Raw genomic sequence first — 17,433 nt, forward strand, 5'->3', positions numbered from 1 at the left:
GAAGCGCAGAATAATCTTTTGTATCGGGCCACCACCTGCTGTGATGTTTGGGCTGTCATTCAGAAAAAACAGAATTATTTATTTGTTTTTATTATTCACACACACCCTTTGACACACACACCTAATTCATAAATTGTTTCAATCTGCAGTATGACAGACTTGTTTAGTTGTATGCTGATTTTTTCTTTTTCATGTGATATGATATTTTGCTACGTGGATCTGATTTATTTAGGAAACCAAATAATACTTCTCTTAATGGTACTTTCTGTAGTTTACTGTACCTTATGAAATTATGATTAAATGTAGTAAAAGCTGCTTAAGTCACCCTCTTATTTAGTTTAGTCTTCCGGGTTGTTCCTCTAAATCAGCAATGCAATTTTTATGGCACGCACGCAATGTGACATCATGCAGGAAGAACCTGCCAAGAGAAAAACAACTAGACCTATACAACAGACATACACTACCGTTCAAAAGTTTGGGATCAGTAAGGTTTTTAATGTTTTTATACAAGTCTCTTATGCTCATGTAGGCTGCATTAATTTGATCAAAAATACAGAAAAACAGTGACATTGTTAATGGTTTTCAATTGTAATATGTTTTAAAATATTATTTGTTCCTTTAACATAAAGCTGAATTTTCAGCATCATTAGTCTTCATCGTCACATGATCCTTCAGAATCAGAATCCTTTGGGATTGTGTGATGAATAATAAGTTTAAATGAATGGCGTTTATTCAAAAAAGCAATATTTTCTAACAATATAAGTCTGTACTATCAAGTCTATCAATTTAACACATCCTTGCTAAAAAAAGTATTTTTATTTAAAGAAAATGTATTGAGTTTAAACCTTTGAATGGTCATAGGGCTGTGCAAAGAATCAAAATGTTCATGTGTATTATTACAAAGGATTTATATTTTGAATAAATAACTATCTTTTTTATTCAAAGAATTCAGGAAAGAAATAAATAAATAAAAAATCAGAGGTTCCAAAAAAAGCTGCAAAAACTGATAATAAATCAAAGTATTAAAACTGATGAAGGATCATGTGAACTTGAAGACTAGAGTAATGACTGATGAAAATTTTGCTTTGATGAGAGGAATAAATTATATTTATTTTAAATAAAAGTACATTGAAATAGAACACCATTATTTTAAATTGTAATAATATTTCACAATATTACAGTTTTTTTCTTTATTTTCAATCGAATGAATGCAACCTTGATGAGCAGGAACATCTATAAAAAAAACTAAAAGTCTAACTGAACCTCTTAACGCAGTGTAAGCAGTGGCAAACCATAACCAATTGAGTGGTAAGAGTGTAAAAAGCATCCTAACCTCTCTGACGTGTCTTCATTTTTTCCATTTTCTTTGACTTCTTCCCATACTTGTTTCCTTTACCCCTTTTTAACCTCTTTTCCTTACTGTCCTCCTTTAGGATGTAGAGGAGTCAGACATAGCTCAGATGAATCTTCCTCTGATACTGTCACGAGAGTAATCTGAAGACAAGGGAATCGCCTCTGGCTGGAACCTGTGTCCTCTCTTTTAAGAGCTATTAAAATGGATACGTACATAAGGCTCATCACATGGTACACAGGAGCACAAAGCTGAACTCACATAATAAGACTCAACTGTACTGTAATTTTGAACACATGTGTGTTGTGAGACTCACCTGACATCATTTGCATTTTTCTTTGTCCGCTCATCAATCTTCTCTTTTTGCCCATCTACTCTCAGTTTACACATCTCCAAATCATGGGATTTTCTTTTGTCTGCCAGATGTGCAGTGGGGGCCATGGAGACACCTAATGGAAAGTAAATGTTGATTATTGAATTAACTGAGAATGTTCCATTTAATTTCTTGTTATCTATCAAACTCTCATCCCGCGCTGCCCATGTGCATTACACAAAGAGAGTCAAAATATCATTACAAAAGTGAACTGTTGACAGCCAGACTGCCAGCATGAGAGTGCATGCAGTGCGGCACATCCCACTCGCAGCGCTCCCGCCCCCCTGCACGTCCCCAGTGTCTAGCGATTAGCTTGCTAGCCATCAACAATAACGTGTGCCATTGAACATAGTAGCATACTCACCACTAGTGCCGCTGACGCACGTCTTCTCCAATGCATCCATTTCCATGCTGTCATTCCTTTTGGCCTTTTCGTCTTTTGTTGGAGTTCTCCATGTTAAGTTAACATACTGCTGTACAATTCCTTTGTCTCCCGGTGATGACATTTGGAAAAGCTACTTTTCCTGAGTCCCATACTGATTGCGTATGAAAGCAGAAGCACAATTTCTCACGCCCACCAGATCACAAACTAGCTGTCTCTCTACAATCATCAATCATCACTATCTAAAGTAATTGTTTTATACATTAACAAATGAGATTTACCCAGAGATTTACTACAGAGAAGGAACTTCTAAAAACAAACATTAAATGCAGAACATGCCATCGGAAGATGAAAATTAAGAAAAGGACGAACAGTGGAGATCAATATGCTTGGTTAGAAATAATAAAGATCAATATGCTTGGTCTGGAATGACATGAAGAAACAGAGCAAAGTGAGACAGAAGAACTGTGTCTACAAGATGCTTCAAGAAACCTACCTGCAAAGCTACAGTACTGTTAAACGTTTTAGGCAGTTGTGTAAAAATGCTGTTAAGTGAGGATGCTGTCAAGATAATGTCATAAAAAGATTTTCTTTATCAGTTGAAATCAACATTTGTTGTGAGCATCCTTTGTGTTTTAAGCATCTTTTGTCCTCGGTGTACTTGAGCAGAGTTTCTCAGGAGCTTTGCAGGAGGTTTCTTGAAGCGTCTTGGAGACACAGTTTCTTCTGGATTTAGTCTGTCTGTCTGTTTCTTCATGTCATTATTACAGTTAATGGCAAAATGAATGTTTTGAAATGTTAACTGATATTTCCTACTGAAAGCAAAATAAATTTAAATAGAAATTTAGCTGCTGAAAATACCAGTGTTCTAATCATTTTGCGCACCACTGTATATCATAAACTCACTTTGTATCTGTTCTCTGTGTTATTTGCATAAAATGTGCATTATTTAAAATAATTCATACAATGTCAGTAATTTTACATAAACAGAATTACATGTTCTATTTGCCCTTAAAGGTGTTCGCAGGGTCTACGGTTACACCATATAGACATGATGTATGAAAGCATTTCAGCTAATCTTAGTAAAATGGCATAGAAAATAAGGGAGGTCTGTGTCACAGCAGTTGAAAGGATGAGTCGGCGTACAGGCCAGCAAATTGGTGGAAGAAGGGAGTTTGCTGTGGTCAACGTTGTGAGTCATATTCGGCAAAAAAGAAAGGTATGTTATAGCAATAGCAACTGTAAATAAATTTGAAATATAGATATCAAAGATATTGTTATTATAATCTATATGTTTATGTCTGTGTTTGTTGTGTTTTTCTCCATTAGTTTGGTAGAGGAAGAATGGCTGGTGGGTGGAAAAGAAAGATGTGGGGATTTGGGATGTTAGGTGTGAGGTATCAACAGCTGCAAAGATCTGGAAAACCTATTCTACGTCTTCTGGAGAGAAGATCTTGAAGACATCTAGTGCCCTTGATTGCGCATCATGTGAGGCCCGGGTCATCAAGGCCTGGAGGTCCTACTAGGAGCAGATCTGGAGGCTTAGGGGAAATCGGACAGAGTTTGCTGTCACCTGGTCCTCATTAAATATCCTTTGTCTGTTTCCCCTTTAAATGATCATTGTGTCTATTGTCCTGTGCTTGTGTCGTGTCGTGCTTACCAAACACGGTATTTGTGGATACTTACCTTGCCTGTGCTTCTTGTGACGTTGTGTCGAGTTTTTTGTTTTAGTCTAATTCTTGCTCCCTCATGGGAAGTCTTTTGTTTTGTTTCTAGGTTCAGTATTTTTGTCGTGTCAATGTTTTTTCCTTATTGAGGGTATTTGTTCTGTCTTTTCAATAAAATCTTGTTTAATAACTCCTTCACCGCCTACCTGCATTTGGGTTCTTCTGCCTCTTAAACCTTGACAACTTTGTATAGACCCCCTGGGCCCTACAATTCTTAGAGACCTTTTCTACCAATTTAGATATTATTTTTGCACTTAAAGTACTTGTAACCTCTAACTGTACATGTACAGATGACTCAAAATCAATAAAAAAAGTAAATTCAATTCTCTTCATCTTAAATTAATGTCTATACCACGCATACAATCTTCCACAGCTTTACAAATACATATTAATATAATAAGTTGTGAGATAATTATAAAACAGTAAATTATGCAAAATACACAATAAATAGGAAACTTTTCTACATAGTAAATACAAAAATTAATAAAAGAGAGTCAAAACATTAATTTGTGGTCAAATGCTGTATAAAGTATTTTTTACAGGCATATATATATTTTAACAAGGGTTTTCAAGGTAATCCATTAATGTCTTTTAAAACAATCACTTTAAGAAGCCTCAAAACGCAGTACATGTTGAGAAACTTGAGTGTCTCTCTCCGACAGGTGATGGGTTTGTCACAATCACAGTTGTGTAAGAAAGAAAAACAGTATTACACTCACACTTACATTACAAATACGAACAAGTGTACATGTCATTTAAAGAATCAGAAACATCTTCTTTTTGTACAAGCAACAGAGAAAAAAATTCTTAAATTTAATTATTGTGAATAAAGTTATAAGAGAACACAATAAATAGTATGATAAACAATCAATCAAAATATAGAGTTCTTTCATAAATAAAAATTCACAAAGCAGGGTTTGTCAGTCTTTCAGCATTTGATGGCATTACATTTCAGAATAAATGAAAGATTGTTTTGATCTAAGAATCTGATTGTCAGAGCTTCATTTCTAAAGAGCTGATATAAAGTCTAAGATTGATTATTTGTTAAAAACACATTTAATCCACTTTATGACTTAAACTGACACAATTTTGAATGGTTCTGGTAGAAGTTATAATTCAACACACAATACTTACTGTGTATACTGTACTTCCACTTGGTTCAGAACCCAACTTCTGCAGATGAAAGTGAAAATTAGTCTACATAAACCATAGAGTATAGAGTAATACTAAAAGCTATTTATAAATCAAACATTTACTACAGACCAAATTTACCTTACCAATTCAGATCACTAGTTGTTGAATTCATGTTTTAATCTCCATATTAGTCTATATTATACCCATAACAACATTAACTCATCTACAAATAATCAAACAATTAGCAGTTGCTAGTAATTACATCACAGGTCAAAACTCGAATAATTAGAAAATTGTGCAAAAGTTCATTTATTTCACTAATGCAATTTAAAAGGTGAAACTAATATGAGACAGACTCATTAAATGCAAAGCAAGATAGTTCAAGTCGTGATTTGTCATAATTTTGATGATTATGGCTTACAACTCATGAAAACCCCAAATCCAAAATCCTGCGGTCATCCCTGCTGCTTGTGCTGCATGTAATACATCAGAGATGTTATTCAGTGCCTGGTTTTCTCCAGATATGATGCATGAAACTAAGATTTCCAGAGAATCTTGTTTCTGACAGTTTATAAGATTAGTTGTAGTACGTTTTTACATATTTCAAGTTTTCATGTGTCTTCACTGACCAATGGCTTGCGTCTGGCCACTCTCTGCAATAAAGCCCAGATTGGTGGAGTGTTGTAGTGATGTTAGTCCTTCTGAAAGTTTCTGCCGTCTACATATATGATCATGGAGCTCAACCAGAGTGATCATCAACTTCTTGGTGACCGCTCAATCCAAGACCCTTCTCCATCGATGGCTCAGTTTGGATAGAAGTTCAGCTCAAGTAAGAGATCTGGTGGCTCCAAACCTCTTTCATTAAGGATTTATGGAGGCTACATACTTCTGTGAACCTTCAGAACAGCAGAAGTCTTCCCCAGATCTGTATCTTGATACAATCCTGTCTCAGGGCTCTCCTGGCAGTTCTTTTGACCTCATGTCTTAGTTTTTATTTTGAAAAAGACATGAACATGAAACATATTATGGCATTAGAATCATCAAAACTGTTATTCTGTATTGACCCACGGTGACTGTATTTTTTTTTTTTGTATTAAAGCTTAAAAATTTCGCAGTACTTTAGAGACTGGAAACAAAACGTAAGAAGTTCTGAGGCACTATATCGAAGTACCAATGCAACAGGCTGGTATATTGGGGACCAGGAGAAGAGATATCCACTCTGTGTAACTCCAGAATAGACCAAATATAGTTGAGTTTCCCAGAGACGAGTGCTTGTAGTTTTAAGAACAAGAGCCAGATCCAAATCATATATTTTATGTATAAATATTTCCCTGTATAATCAGCAGAAAAGTCTTTTCTGGAATCAGACAGATGTAAAATCAGTCATAAAGCTTCTCATTTTAAGAATTGTGATTAATTTTGCTTTCTCTGTGACAATGTTTCTGTGGCGAATGTCTGAACAGAGCTTTCTCATACTGTCTGCACTGGTTAATGTTTCATGTGTGATTTGAGAATATAGTTCCTGGTGAATCATGTTCTGCTGAAGCAGTTGATCGGCAATGATCTTAACATTTGTTACTCTCTGAATGAGATCTGCATAATTCTTATCAAAAATGCTGCTTTATCCTTATCACTCTGAGGCAGTCTCAGCTCATCTTTCTTTGGATTGATCTGATCAAGTTCATCTTTCTCAATTACTGCAGTCCAGACAGTGTTTTGTTCCTCATCTCTGATGAGAGTCATTTCAAGATCATTCTCCAGACGCGTCTTGACCTTGAAGAAATTTGGGATGAAGTCTCTTCTCAGTGTGATCCATTCTTTGGGATGGACAGAGGCACCAGGAACATTAAGGAAGTGGGCTGTTTTCATCCTAAATGGCTTGTCAGGTCTGGGATGCTCGATTGGATAGCTTGATTTTTCTTTTTCCTCCACAGCATTTTTAAAATGATCATCAAATGGAAAAAAGTAGACATGTAGAATGAGGGGATCTATACGAGACATGAACATAAGAAGATCACAGTGTGCATTCCATGACATTATCCAATTTATAATTAATGTTTTTAGATAGAATGATGGGTGGACAATTTTAGCATGAAATCGGGTCAACTGAACAGGCTCTTCATATGTTCCTTCATCTTTTATGCTGAGGGCTTTCACAGCATCTTTGAGAGAGGGATCATCATTTCCTAAACAGACACAGTGGGGCAGATGAACTTCTTCCAGTTCTCCTGAGATCACCGTCACATCAATCACTGGACCAACTCGGTTACACTGCAGATTGAGGAACCGAGGGTCTACGACATGATACTGAAGGGTGACGTCACAGTCACAGACCCATCGCATTCTGGTCCTGATACACTCGTAGCGGCCTGGCTCAGTGCTGACCCTGAACTTTGACATGTCTTCATCTGTACAGATCGACGGCTCCGTCTGAACCCACTGATCAGAATCTACTATACTGATGCAAGACTGACAGTTCAGCAGTGGGTGAATATTCTGATCATTAGCTTTGGAGAATCTGTAGAACACAAAGAAGAAATAGTCAAAGACTTTAACTGCACCAATGCATGATATCATGGTCACATTTTAACAAGGTTTATCTGCTCTTGTTCATGAGATTTTTCATATCGCAGACACAGAAACAACCAACTAATGAAAACTAAAAAAATCTTTCTGCACTCGCACAAGAACTTTTGCCTCTGATGGATCAAAATAGTTACTAAAAGTTTGACGTAACAAATATTTACATACAGTTTAATGGCTGTTAGGAAAAACTTATAACCTTCATATTTACTCATTGCTGGCAGTTATTGTGTGTTAGAGAGAGATAAAAAGCAGAATCTACACATGAAAGCAACCGCAACAGAAAGTTTTGACAATTTATTAATCTGTAATAACTCACCTGGTTTTGTGTGTTTCTCTCTTCTTTTTAACAGGAGGCTCTTTAGAGGCTGTTAATGTCACACAGAGACAGTGAGGAGTTCTCTAACACTCTAAATCCAGCATAGAGAGGCTCAGTGAATGTTGTGTTGTACGTGTGTAAGTGTGTGAGTGTGTGTGTGTCAGAGACGCTGTAGAAGGACAAAGTGCCGGCTGAACAGTCCACATACACTCCTACTCTCTTACACACACATGAAGAGTCATCAATAACAGTTTCTTTATCATTGTGCCATGCAGTGATTCCATCATCAGAGCACTCCAGACTCCATGATTTTACATTGTGTCCAAACATACTGTCATCACTCGTTCCTTTCCTGTTGATGCTTTTATATGACACAGATATAACAACATCTGATTCGGTCCATTCAGCCTCCCAGTAACAGCGTCCAGTCAGACTCTCTCTACACAACACCTGAGGAACATCATCAAATCTGTCTTGATGATCAGAATACGACTGACGCTTTCTCACATGTGTGATCTTTCTGTTCTCTTCAGACAGTTTGAGTTTAGTGTTTGCTGTGTTTGGATCCAGTGAGAGATCACAGACATCTGAACACAAGAAGAGACATTTATAACACAACAAAACAACAATCACTAAATTAATCTTTGTGTGTGTGTGTGTGTGTGTTGTGCATATTGGTTTATCTATATTTGTGAGGGCCAAATGTCCTCAATTACACAGTTAAGTACTTGTGAACCCACTTGTCCTGTTTCCTTTGAACAGTTTGCATACGGGTTTGATCATAAAGGTAGTTTAGTGACACCTTCAAAGTTGGGTACTGCATGTGTTTTGTCTAAGTCCCTATGTGATGACATAATTTATGTGTGTCTAGTGTCAGCAGCAGTCTAGGATCACTACTATTTCTCATCGATTTATGTTGTTCCAAAGCACTTTCGGTATGTAATAATGCTGCTTTATATTATCCACGATATTTTGTTTCATTATGTCTTTAGAGACCAGAAAGGAAGTTTCTTTTATATATTGGGGAAACCGTTCTAGCTAAGGATGTTATAGCGGACACTGACTATGTACGACGCATGCAGCCTTTATTTCTCTTGCATGAGCATGTTATCAATTATTGTATGCTTAGAATTCTCCATTTGTATTTTACAGTTTGAAGTAATCCCATGGCACTAAAGCATTCAAAACGATTCTCTTGAGTCTGATGTCGTTTGGAGGCATTATCTGACTGCAAAACACCACTTATGAAGACATTTTGCTGGTCCTTACTTAATAAAAAGCTCATAATTATGTTAAATAGTGCTTGTGTGATTATAAGGTTAAGGGGTAGAATATATCATAAGCATGATGTAAAGTGAATGTAAGTCTATGGAAGTAGTCCCACTGGTATATCAATACAATCCTGTGTTTGTGTGATTGTATTTGTATCTTTATAAGGACCAGTTTGAATTTTGGAAGAGTGGAGTGAGGACATTTTGGCCGTTCCTTACTTCCGGAGACCTCTTTAAAGGGCTGTTTGAGGGTGAAGACTTGGTTTTAGGGTTTAGATTAGAATCAGGTTTAGGTTAAGGTTAGGCTCAGGCACTTATTTCTGATGGTTAGGGTTTCGGGCAAAAGATAACATAGCTTCAATGTATGTCCTCACAAAGATAGTTGCGCAAATATGTATGGGAGGACTTACACTTGCGTGGTCCTGATGTAATTCTTCTCTCTCCTCCATGACTCACACTACACAAAAACACACAAATAAAACACATAAATATCATGTGACATTCTGCTGGTGTGTGTGAATCATGTGTATATTGTGTGTCATACTTGAGTTTGTTGAGTGTGTAGTTTGGATCATTGAGTTTATCAGAGAGCAGCTGAAGTGCTGAGTGTTGTGGGTGATTGTAGCTCAGATCCAGCTCTCTCAGGTGTGACGGGTTTGAATTCAGAGCTGAAGCCAAATAACAACAACCTTCATCTGACACCATACAACCTGATAAACTACAAACACACACAACAATATGTCAACACACTCTCTACTTCTCTTAGAAGAATGCTTTTGTGAGATCAGTCTCAGAAACACCTCAGTGTGTGTAGTTGACAGTTGTGAGTCTTGAGAGCATCAGAGATCAGCTTCACTCCTGAATCCTTCAGATCATTGTTACTCAGGTCCAGCTCTCTCAGAGAGTTTGATGATTGTAGACATGAAGACAAACTCTCACAACACTCTGCAGTCACATTACACCAAGACAATCTAAACACAACCAAAACAAAATGAAACAAAAGTAGTTTAAAGAACACAAATGTGACTATCACATAAATTACAAGTTTATTGCAAGTTTTAAAGTAAAGCTTTACAGCCTGTTGTCCAAAACTGATTGTTTAGACTAAAAATAAGCCACAGAATATGAAGAAAGAATGTGCCATTGTCAAAAAAGTTATAATGCATGATCGCAAGCGTTCACTTATAAAAACTCAAAAATAGCCGTGTTCCCTTTTCATTTCCCAAAAAGCATCGCACTGGAAGTTCTGCGGTTATCAGCAGATTTTTACCTACATTTGTAAACATGTTAGTTTTACCAAGGAGCTTCTCAGAGTATATTTATTCATTAGTCATATTTCCATTTCAGTGGGTCACTTCGACGTTGTCCTGATAGATGGAGTCTGAACTTGAGAACTTGGAATTTAAAAAGGACAATGAACTTGAATAACGGCAAATGCATTCCAGTCTCCGACCCGTACATGAAGGGAAACTGGAAGACTGCATGCCCATTCGTTCACTTCTGATCTTTGGAACCTGCGAGGCATTACTGAATGCTGATCGCTTTTCTCTTTGAGAGTTTAATAATACTGCTGGATTTACAATGCGAGCAGGGGCGCCTTCCCTTCCCTTCAACGGAGTTCTCCCCTGGGTTTCGGTAGCGAGTAACAGAAGTCTAAAGGAGCAAATTTCCATTCCCTGCGAGGGTGATATGGGGACTACATGGATGTTGCACCATAATTCTTGGCTTCTCGTTCCATCCATGCCCCGCAATGCTCATCTAACCTGTCACTGGTGGGCAGCGCTGGACCGTCCCACAGCCGGCAGACAAACTATCTGTGCTGCATTGGACAGCTACCTCCTGGCATCAGACGCTGAGGATTCTTCAGAGCTTCCACCCACCGGATTGACGTTGTAACGGGTTGTGTGTAGTGAGTTTCGAAACCTGGGACTCTTGTGTACTAAATGTGAGAGATAACACTGTGAGCTATTTCCAAAGGTAAGTTAAAACCCATTTGCAGAAGGTCAGAGATAAAGGAGACTTGAGTTATCCAACATGAATCTTCACGTAAAGGTAACACAAAATACAAAACAATATGGAAAGTCGTGCTTCCAAAACAGTGTAACAAAAGTAGACACAAGGGTCTAAAAACCATAACATAAACTAGACTTGGATCACAGGAATAATGGCTCAAGTTTGAACACAGAGTCCGGGAACAAACAAAGTAATAAAGGGTGAGACGCAGATGTGGACGATCAGCACGTAATCAGGTGAAGAGAAATGACAGCAGCGACCCCTGCAGTCACGGAGCGACCAAGAACTGAAATGAGTGTCCCTTGCCCAGACTGCCGGCGAGCATCGCAGCTGGAGTCCTGGCGTCGTGATCAAGCCACGTATCGAACCGGTGCCGTGGTATTCTGTCCCGTGGGCTCATGGGATAAAGAAGCATCTCAAGTATCCGTCACTGAGCACTTCTAAATTATATTTTCAAAATATCACTTGGTCTCCTGTCTGCTGTTCTTCCCTTCTATAACTACCCTGTGGTTGATTTGAAGTATTAACTCCCAACAGAGTATATATCGGTAAAGGTTTAGTCAGATCTAGTAAAACTGGACTCTAATCTTTGCATCTATAAGATCTGAGCAACATATCTATAGGTGGATTGATCAACACGGAGCTGAATTCATTCATCACATGAGGGAATCTCATTATGTCATTGGTGAGAGGTCAATTAAATGATAACCATCACGGATCAAACAGATGGAATGTAGAGCAAACATACATGTTGTAAAGAGAGACAGTGTTTAATGTACCCAACCAGAAGATATGAATCAGACCTTTAAAAGTTCTTCTGAACACTTCCATCTATCTGTCCTTCAGCAGTTTCATCTTCCTAAAAATGATGAACACTATCAGGTGATGCAAAATTGTCCCTTGACTCCATGTCTAAGAACAAAGCTCCAGACTGTGACGGAGTCCTCCTGAAATAATTTCTGACATCTGGGATATACAGTCGTGGCCAAAAGTTTTGAGAATTACATAAATATTGGAAATTGGAAAAGTTGCTGCTTAAATTTTTATAATAGCAATTTGCATATACTTCAGAATGTTATGAAGAGTGATCAGATGAATTGCATAGTCCTTCTTTGCCATGAAAATTATCTTAATCCCAAATAAACCTTTCCACTGCATTTCATTGCTGTCATTAAAGGACCTGCTGAGATCATTTCAGTAATCATCTTGTTAACTCAGGTGAGAATGTTGACAAGCACAAGGCTGGAGATCATTATGTCAGGCTGATTGGGTTAGAATGGCAGACTTGAGAATGTTGGCCACTTTTTCACGACAGTAGTATGGAGATCTAACCCTTACACTAGGTAAAATAGGCCTATTAATATATTTATATTGGATCATCTGATGTGCCAGATTCTTAAAGAACATAAAGCATACCACCCATACCACGGCCCACACCACGTCCCAATTAGGTATAGCTAAACCGTCCCTTTCCCACGAAGATCGACGACTCTGAAGAGACGGTAAGAATGTGAGCTATAAAGTGTTTCATAATTCCTACTCAATGAGTGCTGCCACTTAGTTATCACTTTTGCCTTATGGCATGGTGCTCCATCGTGCTGGAAAATGCATTGTTCTTCACCAAACTGTTGTTGGATTGTTGGAAGAAGTTGCTGTTGAAGGGTGTTTTGGTACCATTCTTTATTCATGGCTGTGTTTTTGGGCAGAATTGTGAGTGAGCCCACTCCCTTTGATGAGAAGCAACTCCACACATGAATGGTGTTAGGATGCTTTACTGTTGGCATGACACAGGACTGATGGTAGTAGAGGTCTGCATTCCCGCGGCTCTCCGCGGGAACCGCGGGACCCGACCAGAGTTCTTGCGACGCGGGATACATTTCCAAATTAAATGCGGTAGCGGTCGGGAACTTTAGTGTAATTTGAACGGGAACGGGCGGTCTAAAAACATCCCGTTCCCGTCGTCCTTTCAGAACTACATGTCTGCACTCATTCCTATCAACCACAATTAGGGCCTAGTCTGCATTTAGGACTATTGTGCACACGCTCCAAACATGGACCCGTGCTTTCTGCGTTATGTTTTTTTTTAAGGTCCGGCATTTAAATAACGCTCCTCAGAGCGGGCTGTACTGAAAAAAGATGGCAGAGCAAAGTGTGGATGCGCTGTCCTTGAAGGATGTTCAACATGGACTGGAAAACGGTCAGTTTACTGCTAAGAAACCAACGTCAGGCAAGTCTGATGTATGGGAGTCTTTTTCGTGTTTTATAGATGCAGATGGAAAAAAAAACCTTTTTGCTTTGAATAAAAATAACAAATTATTAATAGACATTTTTTCTGCAACACAAGTTCCTTTTGTGTTGACGGCTAAGTGTTGAAAGCATCTTGACAAGACGAATACAAATAAATATGTTTTGGTCAACCTACAGTTTTATTTGTTATCTCTCTCTTTCAGTGTTGGAAATTTAAATGTGTTATTGTGGAAAAGAAATTATAAATTTAGCGGGAACGGTCGGGTCGGGAAGAAATGTATTCTAAGCGGACAGCGGGTAAACAAAGAATTAAATACATGTCGGGAGCGGTCGGGTGCGGAATATAATCTTGCGGGACGGAAAAAACTGTCCCGCGCAGACCTCTAGATGGTAGCACTCACCTTTTCTTCTCCGGACAAGCCTTTTTCCAGATGCCCCAAACAATCGGAAATGGGCTTCATCGGAGAATATGACTTTGCCCCAGTCCTCAGCAGTCCCTTCACTATACTTTCTGCAGAAGATCAATCTGTCCCTGATGTTTTTTTTGGAGAGAAGTGGCTTCTTTGCTGCCCTTCTTGACACCTGGCCATCTTCCAAAAGTCTTCTTCTCACTGTGCGTGCATATGCGCTCACACCTGCCTGCTGCCATTCCTGAGCAAGCTCTGCACTGGTGGCACTCCGATCCTGCAGCTGAATCCTCTTTAGGAGATGATCCTGGTGCTTGCTGGACTGTCTTGGACGCCCTGAAGCCTTCTTTACAAGAATTGAACCTCTTTCCTTGAAGTTCTTGATGAACCTATAAATTGTTGATTTAGGTGCAATCTTGGTAGCCACAATATCCATGCCTGTGAAGCCATTTTTATGCAACGCAATGATGGCTGCACGCGTTTCTTTGCAGGTCACCATGGTTAACAATGGAAGAACAATGATTTCAAGCATCACCCTCCTTTTAACATGTCAAGTCTGCCATTCTAACCCAATCAGCCTGACATAATGATCTCCAGGCTTGTGCTTGTCAACATTCTCACCTGAGTTAACAAGATGATTACTGAAATGATCTCAGCAGGTCCTTTAATGACAGCAATGAAATGCAGTGGAAAGTTTTTTGGGGGATTAAGTTAATTTTCATGGCAAAGAAGGACTATGCAATTCATCTGATCACTCTTCATAACATTACTTTGACATAGCAGAACTCAAGACTTAAAACTTAAATACAGACCAGGGGCAAGAGGAAAAGACAGGGATGAAGACAAATGATCCAGCACAGGATACCAAACACAAGGGCATTAAATAGGAGAGGAACAAAATAGGCATAACGAAGGCAACAGGTGAAGGACACAAACTTACAATGGGATAATGAATAAGGAAACAAGGGAGCAGGGCAAAGACTCAAGACAGGAGAGCACAAGGCACAATCAATGTGCTTCCAAAACAAAACGCAAGAAATAGGGCTGTCATGATCCCGTCGGCCAGAAAAAGATAAATAACCGCTAGGAAGGCGAGATCATGACAGCCCCATTTCTTATGTTTTGTATCATTGTTTATTATTAATAGCTTACCAATGTGGGTCATTCTCTTTTTAAAATGTATCTTCCCTAATAATCTACAGTTAAAATCTGAAAATGCAATTCTGTCCTCTAGTGACTATCTATCTCAAATGACGTCAGTTGGATGGCTTTTGCGGATAATTTGTTAACTCCTCCGATTCACCTGTCAGTCTGCTGCCAGTTCCATTTCAACATGTGATGTGTCTTTTTAAACATCACAGTGAAAAAACAAGCCAGGGCCACAATTTTTTCACATACTAAATTCCATTAAACTCGGAAGCACATCAGAATACAGAAGTAAAAACAATCGCAACTTCAGGTTCATGGGGACTTTTAATATGGGATTCTTTGATAAATCGTAAGCCAACAGGATCACAATTTGCGTGCTTTGGATTGGCATATTAATATTAAAATGCCGATTTCTTAATGCCACCTGGTGCTAAATTAACGTCATACGATGCCACGCCAGAGCTCTTATTCCTGACTTTCTTTATATATTGACCACGAATTAAATGCTGAAATATAAATAAAAAATCCCTGTGACACAGATAAACATAACAAGACCAACAATGAAAAATCTGCAACTGGTCCAAGCGGGACTGCAACCAGTCAAAGACACAGCATGTAAGGTAAGGTAAGTAAGGTAAGAATAATAACCTATTATTACGACATAACAGTGTTTTTACACCTTATATGTACATAAACTTGTTGTTGGACACTCCATAAACCAAAGTAGGAGCTAAAAAATCATATGCTAGTTACTCTTTAATGTATTTTGTATTTAGTCGTAGGATAATCCGACTTTTTCAAACTAAGGTCATGTCGTTTACCTTATATTTTGCCTTTGATTTTTTCTACATTTTTAATATTCATATTCTCTTCTCTCACTCCGATGCTTTGAACAGACTATTAGGAAATAATTGGTAGCTCCATAGCTCTGACTTCCATGCATCAATGGTGGAACACATGAATCACACTGCTGGAAGAGCTGTTGGTCGGGGATCAAGAGAATGAGCCTAAACATTTTGAAAAAAATGGAAAGACTCAAGTAGTTACATATGTGTTTACTAATACTGTACTTTTATTATTTTCATGTTTGATTAATGGCTGCGCAACATTAATGTTAATCTCCATTGTTACTGTAACTCAAAACAAATCATCCAGAGCCAAAACAAATAATTAAAGAAAAATATTTACAATTTAGTGTTTGAGTCAAAATTTGAGTCATTTTTATTAAAAACTTTCGACAAACTTAAAACAAAACTAGCATTAAATAAATCAGCAGTGTTAAATGGTTCGAGTTTAATCAAATTGACTTAACTTTTTTTTCTTGACTTTTTCAGCTTTTATTTTGATAGGACAGTTTAACGAGACAGGAAGTTACAGGATGAGAGACGGGGAACAGGATCTGGCTCCGATATCTTTAAGGTGTGATGAACTGGGCTTGTTTACTGTTTTATACTGTTATATGAGGTTTACTTATGATGTTTGACCAGCGTCATAAGAACATTCTGTGAAAATATCTTGATATCTTTAATATTGACTGAGTAAGACCTTGTCAGAGATTGAAATGATCGATAGTTGAAAGTCGTTGCATCACTTTTCTTCTCGCAATGCATGACTATCTGAAGAGGGATTTTGTTGCTGCTATATGCACACTGCACGATGGATCAATGACCAGGGATAACACATCATAACTTTACAAGAGGAAGAATCGCCGACAGCTTCGTCTTGCCTGGTCATTTCATAACCAAACACACGCACCAAGATATGTAGGAAATAATTCAAATCACATAAGAGACAGTTCTCGCGCTAGACTGAAGTTCTTGTTGAAAATGGTAGCCTGCAAGAAGCTTGTTGTTGTTTTTCAGCTGATTTGCAGTAAAAGGGAAAAATAAAATAAGGAGCAAAAACTGCATGTTTTGCAAAGAGAATTCAACAAATGCTGCTGATATTCTTGGAGTATAACTTGTCCTGAAATTTCCCTGCCCTGTATCTTGCTTTCTCATTGGCTGTAGGTTATTGCTGATGTCATTTTCAGCCAAAAATTATCTAGCAAGACAAATATGTAATGGTTGTTGGCGATTCTCTCAGATCACGTCTTGGATAATTCACACTGCGTTATTGTCACTCACGTGAACGAGCACTGATTTAACTTTGGTTCAACCATCTGTTTGCAATTTTCGGCGATTGAAAATCGGGGCTAAAATGATCCAGGGTGAACTCTGCATAACTCACATTATCAACCTTGTGTGATCACGTGACATGAAAAACACCTGTAGTCAAAAATAAACCTTCAACAAAATTGTGTCTTTCATTTTGTTCAAGGGGAGTGAAATTTGCTTTTAAAGGGACATGACACCCCCTTTTTCAGCTACAGTCTACATCACTGTCGTTTTGAAAATGCAACTGAAGTGGGCGTGAACGCTGTGAGAAGAAGTGTGGGGAGTGGGAGGGACCGAGAAAAAGTGATTCATACTTTATAT

At 38.2% G+C, this 17,433-nt stretch overlaps 2 protein-coding genes across 4 annotated transcripts in view; both read right to left on the minus strand.

Moving 5' to 3' along the window:
* Positions 1-4,351: 4,351 nt before the first annotated feature.
* On the minus strand, positions 4,352-7,544 carry LOC130436778 (NACHT, LRR and PYD domains-containing protein 1 homolog). The gene is given in 3 exon segments (XM_056767729.1): positions 4,352-5,006; positions 5,389-6,584; positions 6,587-7,544. Coding segments are annotated over 2 exon segments (1,212 nt in total). The 3' UTR covers positions 4,352-5,006; positions 5,389-6,330.
* Positions 7,353-17,433, minus strand: part of LOC130436852 (NACHT, LRR and PYD domains-containing protein 3-like) — a 28,182-nt gene continuing 18,101 nt past the window's right edge. For all 3 annotated transcript variants that reach the window (XM_056767842.1, XM_056767843.1, XM_056767841.1), the window contains exons 6-10: positions 9,941-10,111; positions 9,685-9,858; positions 9,551-9,597; positions 7,870-8,456; positions 7,353-7,485 (exon numbers count right to left, since the gene is read on the minus strand). In XM_056767842.1, the coding sequence (XP_056623820.1) occupies positions 7,912-8,456; positions 9,551-9,597; positions 9,685-9,858; positions 9,941-10,111 (937 nt within the window). In that variant the 3' untranslated portion in view covers positions 7,353-7,485; positions 7,870-7,911. The remainder of the gene's footprint in view (positions 7,486-7,869; positions 8,457-9,550; positions 9,598-9,684; positions 9,859-9,940; positions 10,112-17,433) is intronic.

Source organism: Triplophysa dalaica, chromosome 15, assembly GCF_015846415.1.
Source record: "Triplophysa dalaica isolate WHDGS20190420 chromosome 15, ASM1584641v1, whole genome shotgun sequence".
NCBI classification, from domain to species: Eukaryota; Metazoa; Chordata; class Actinopteri; order Cypriniformes; family Nemacheilidae; genus Triplophysa; species Triplophysa dalaica.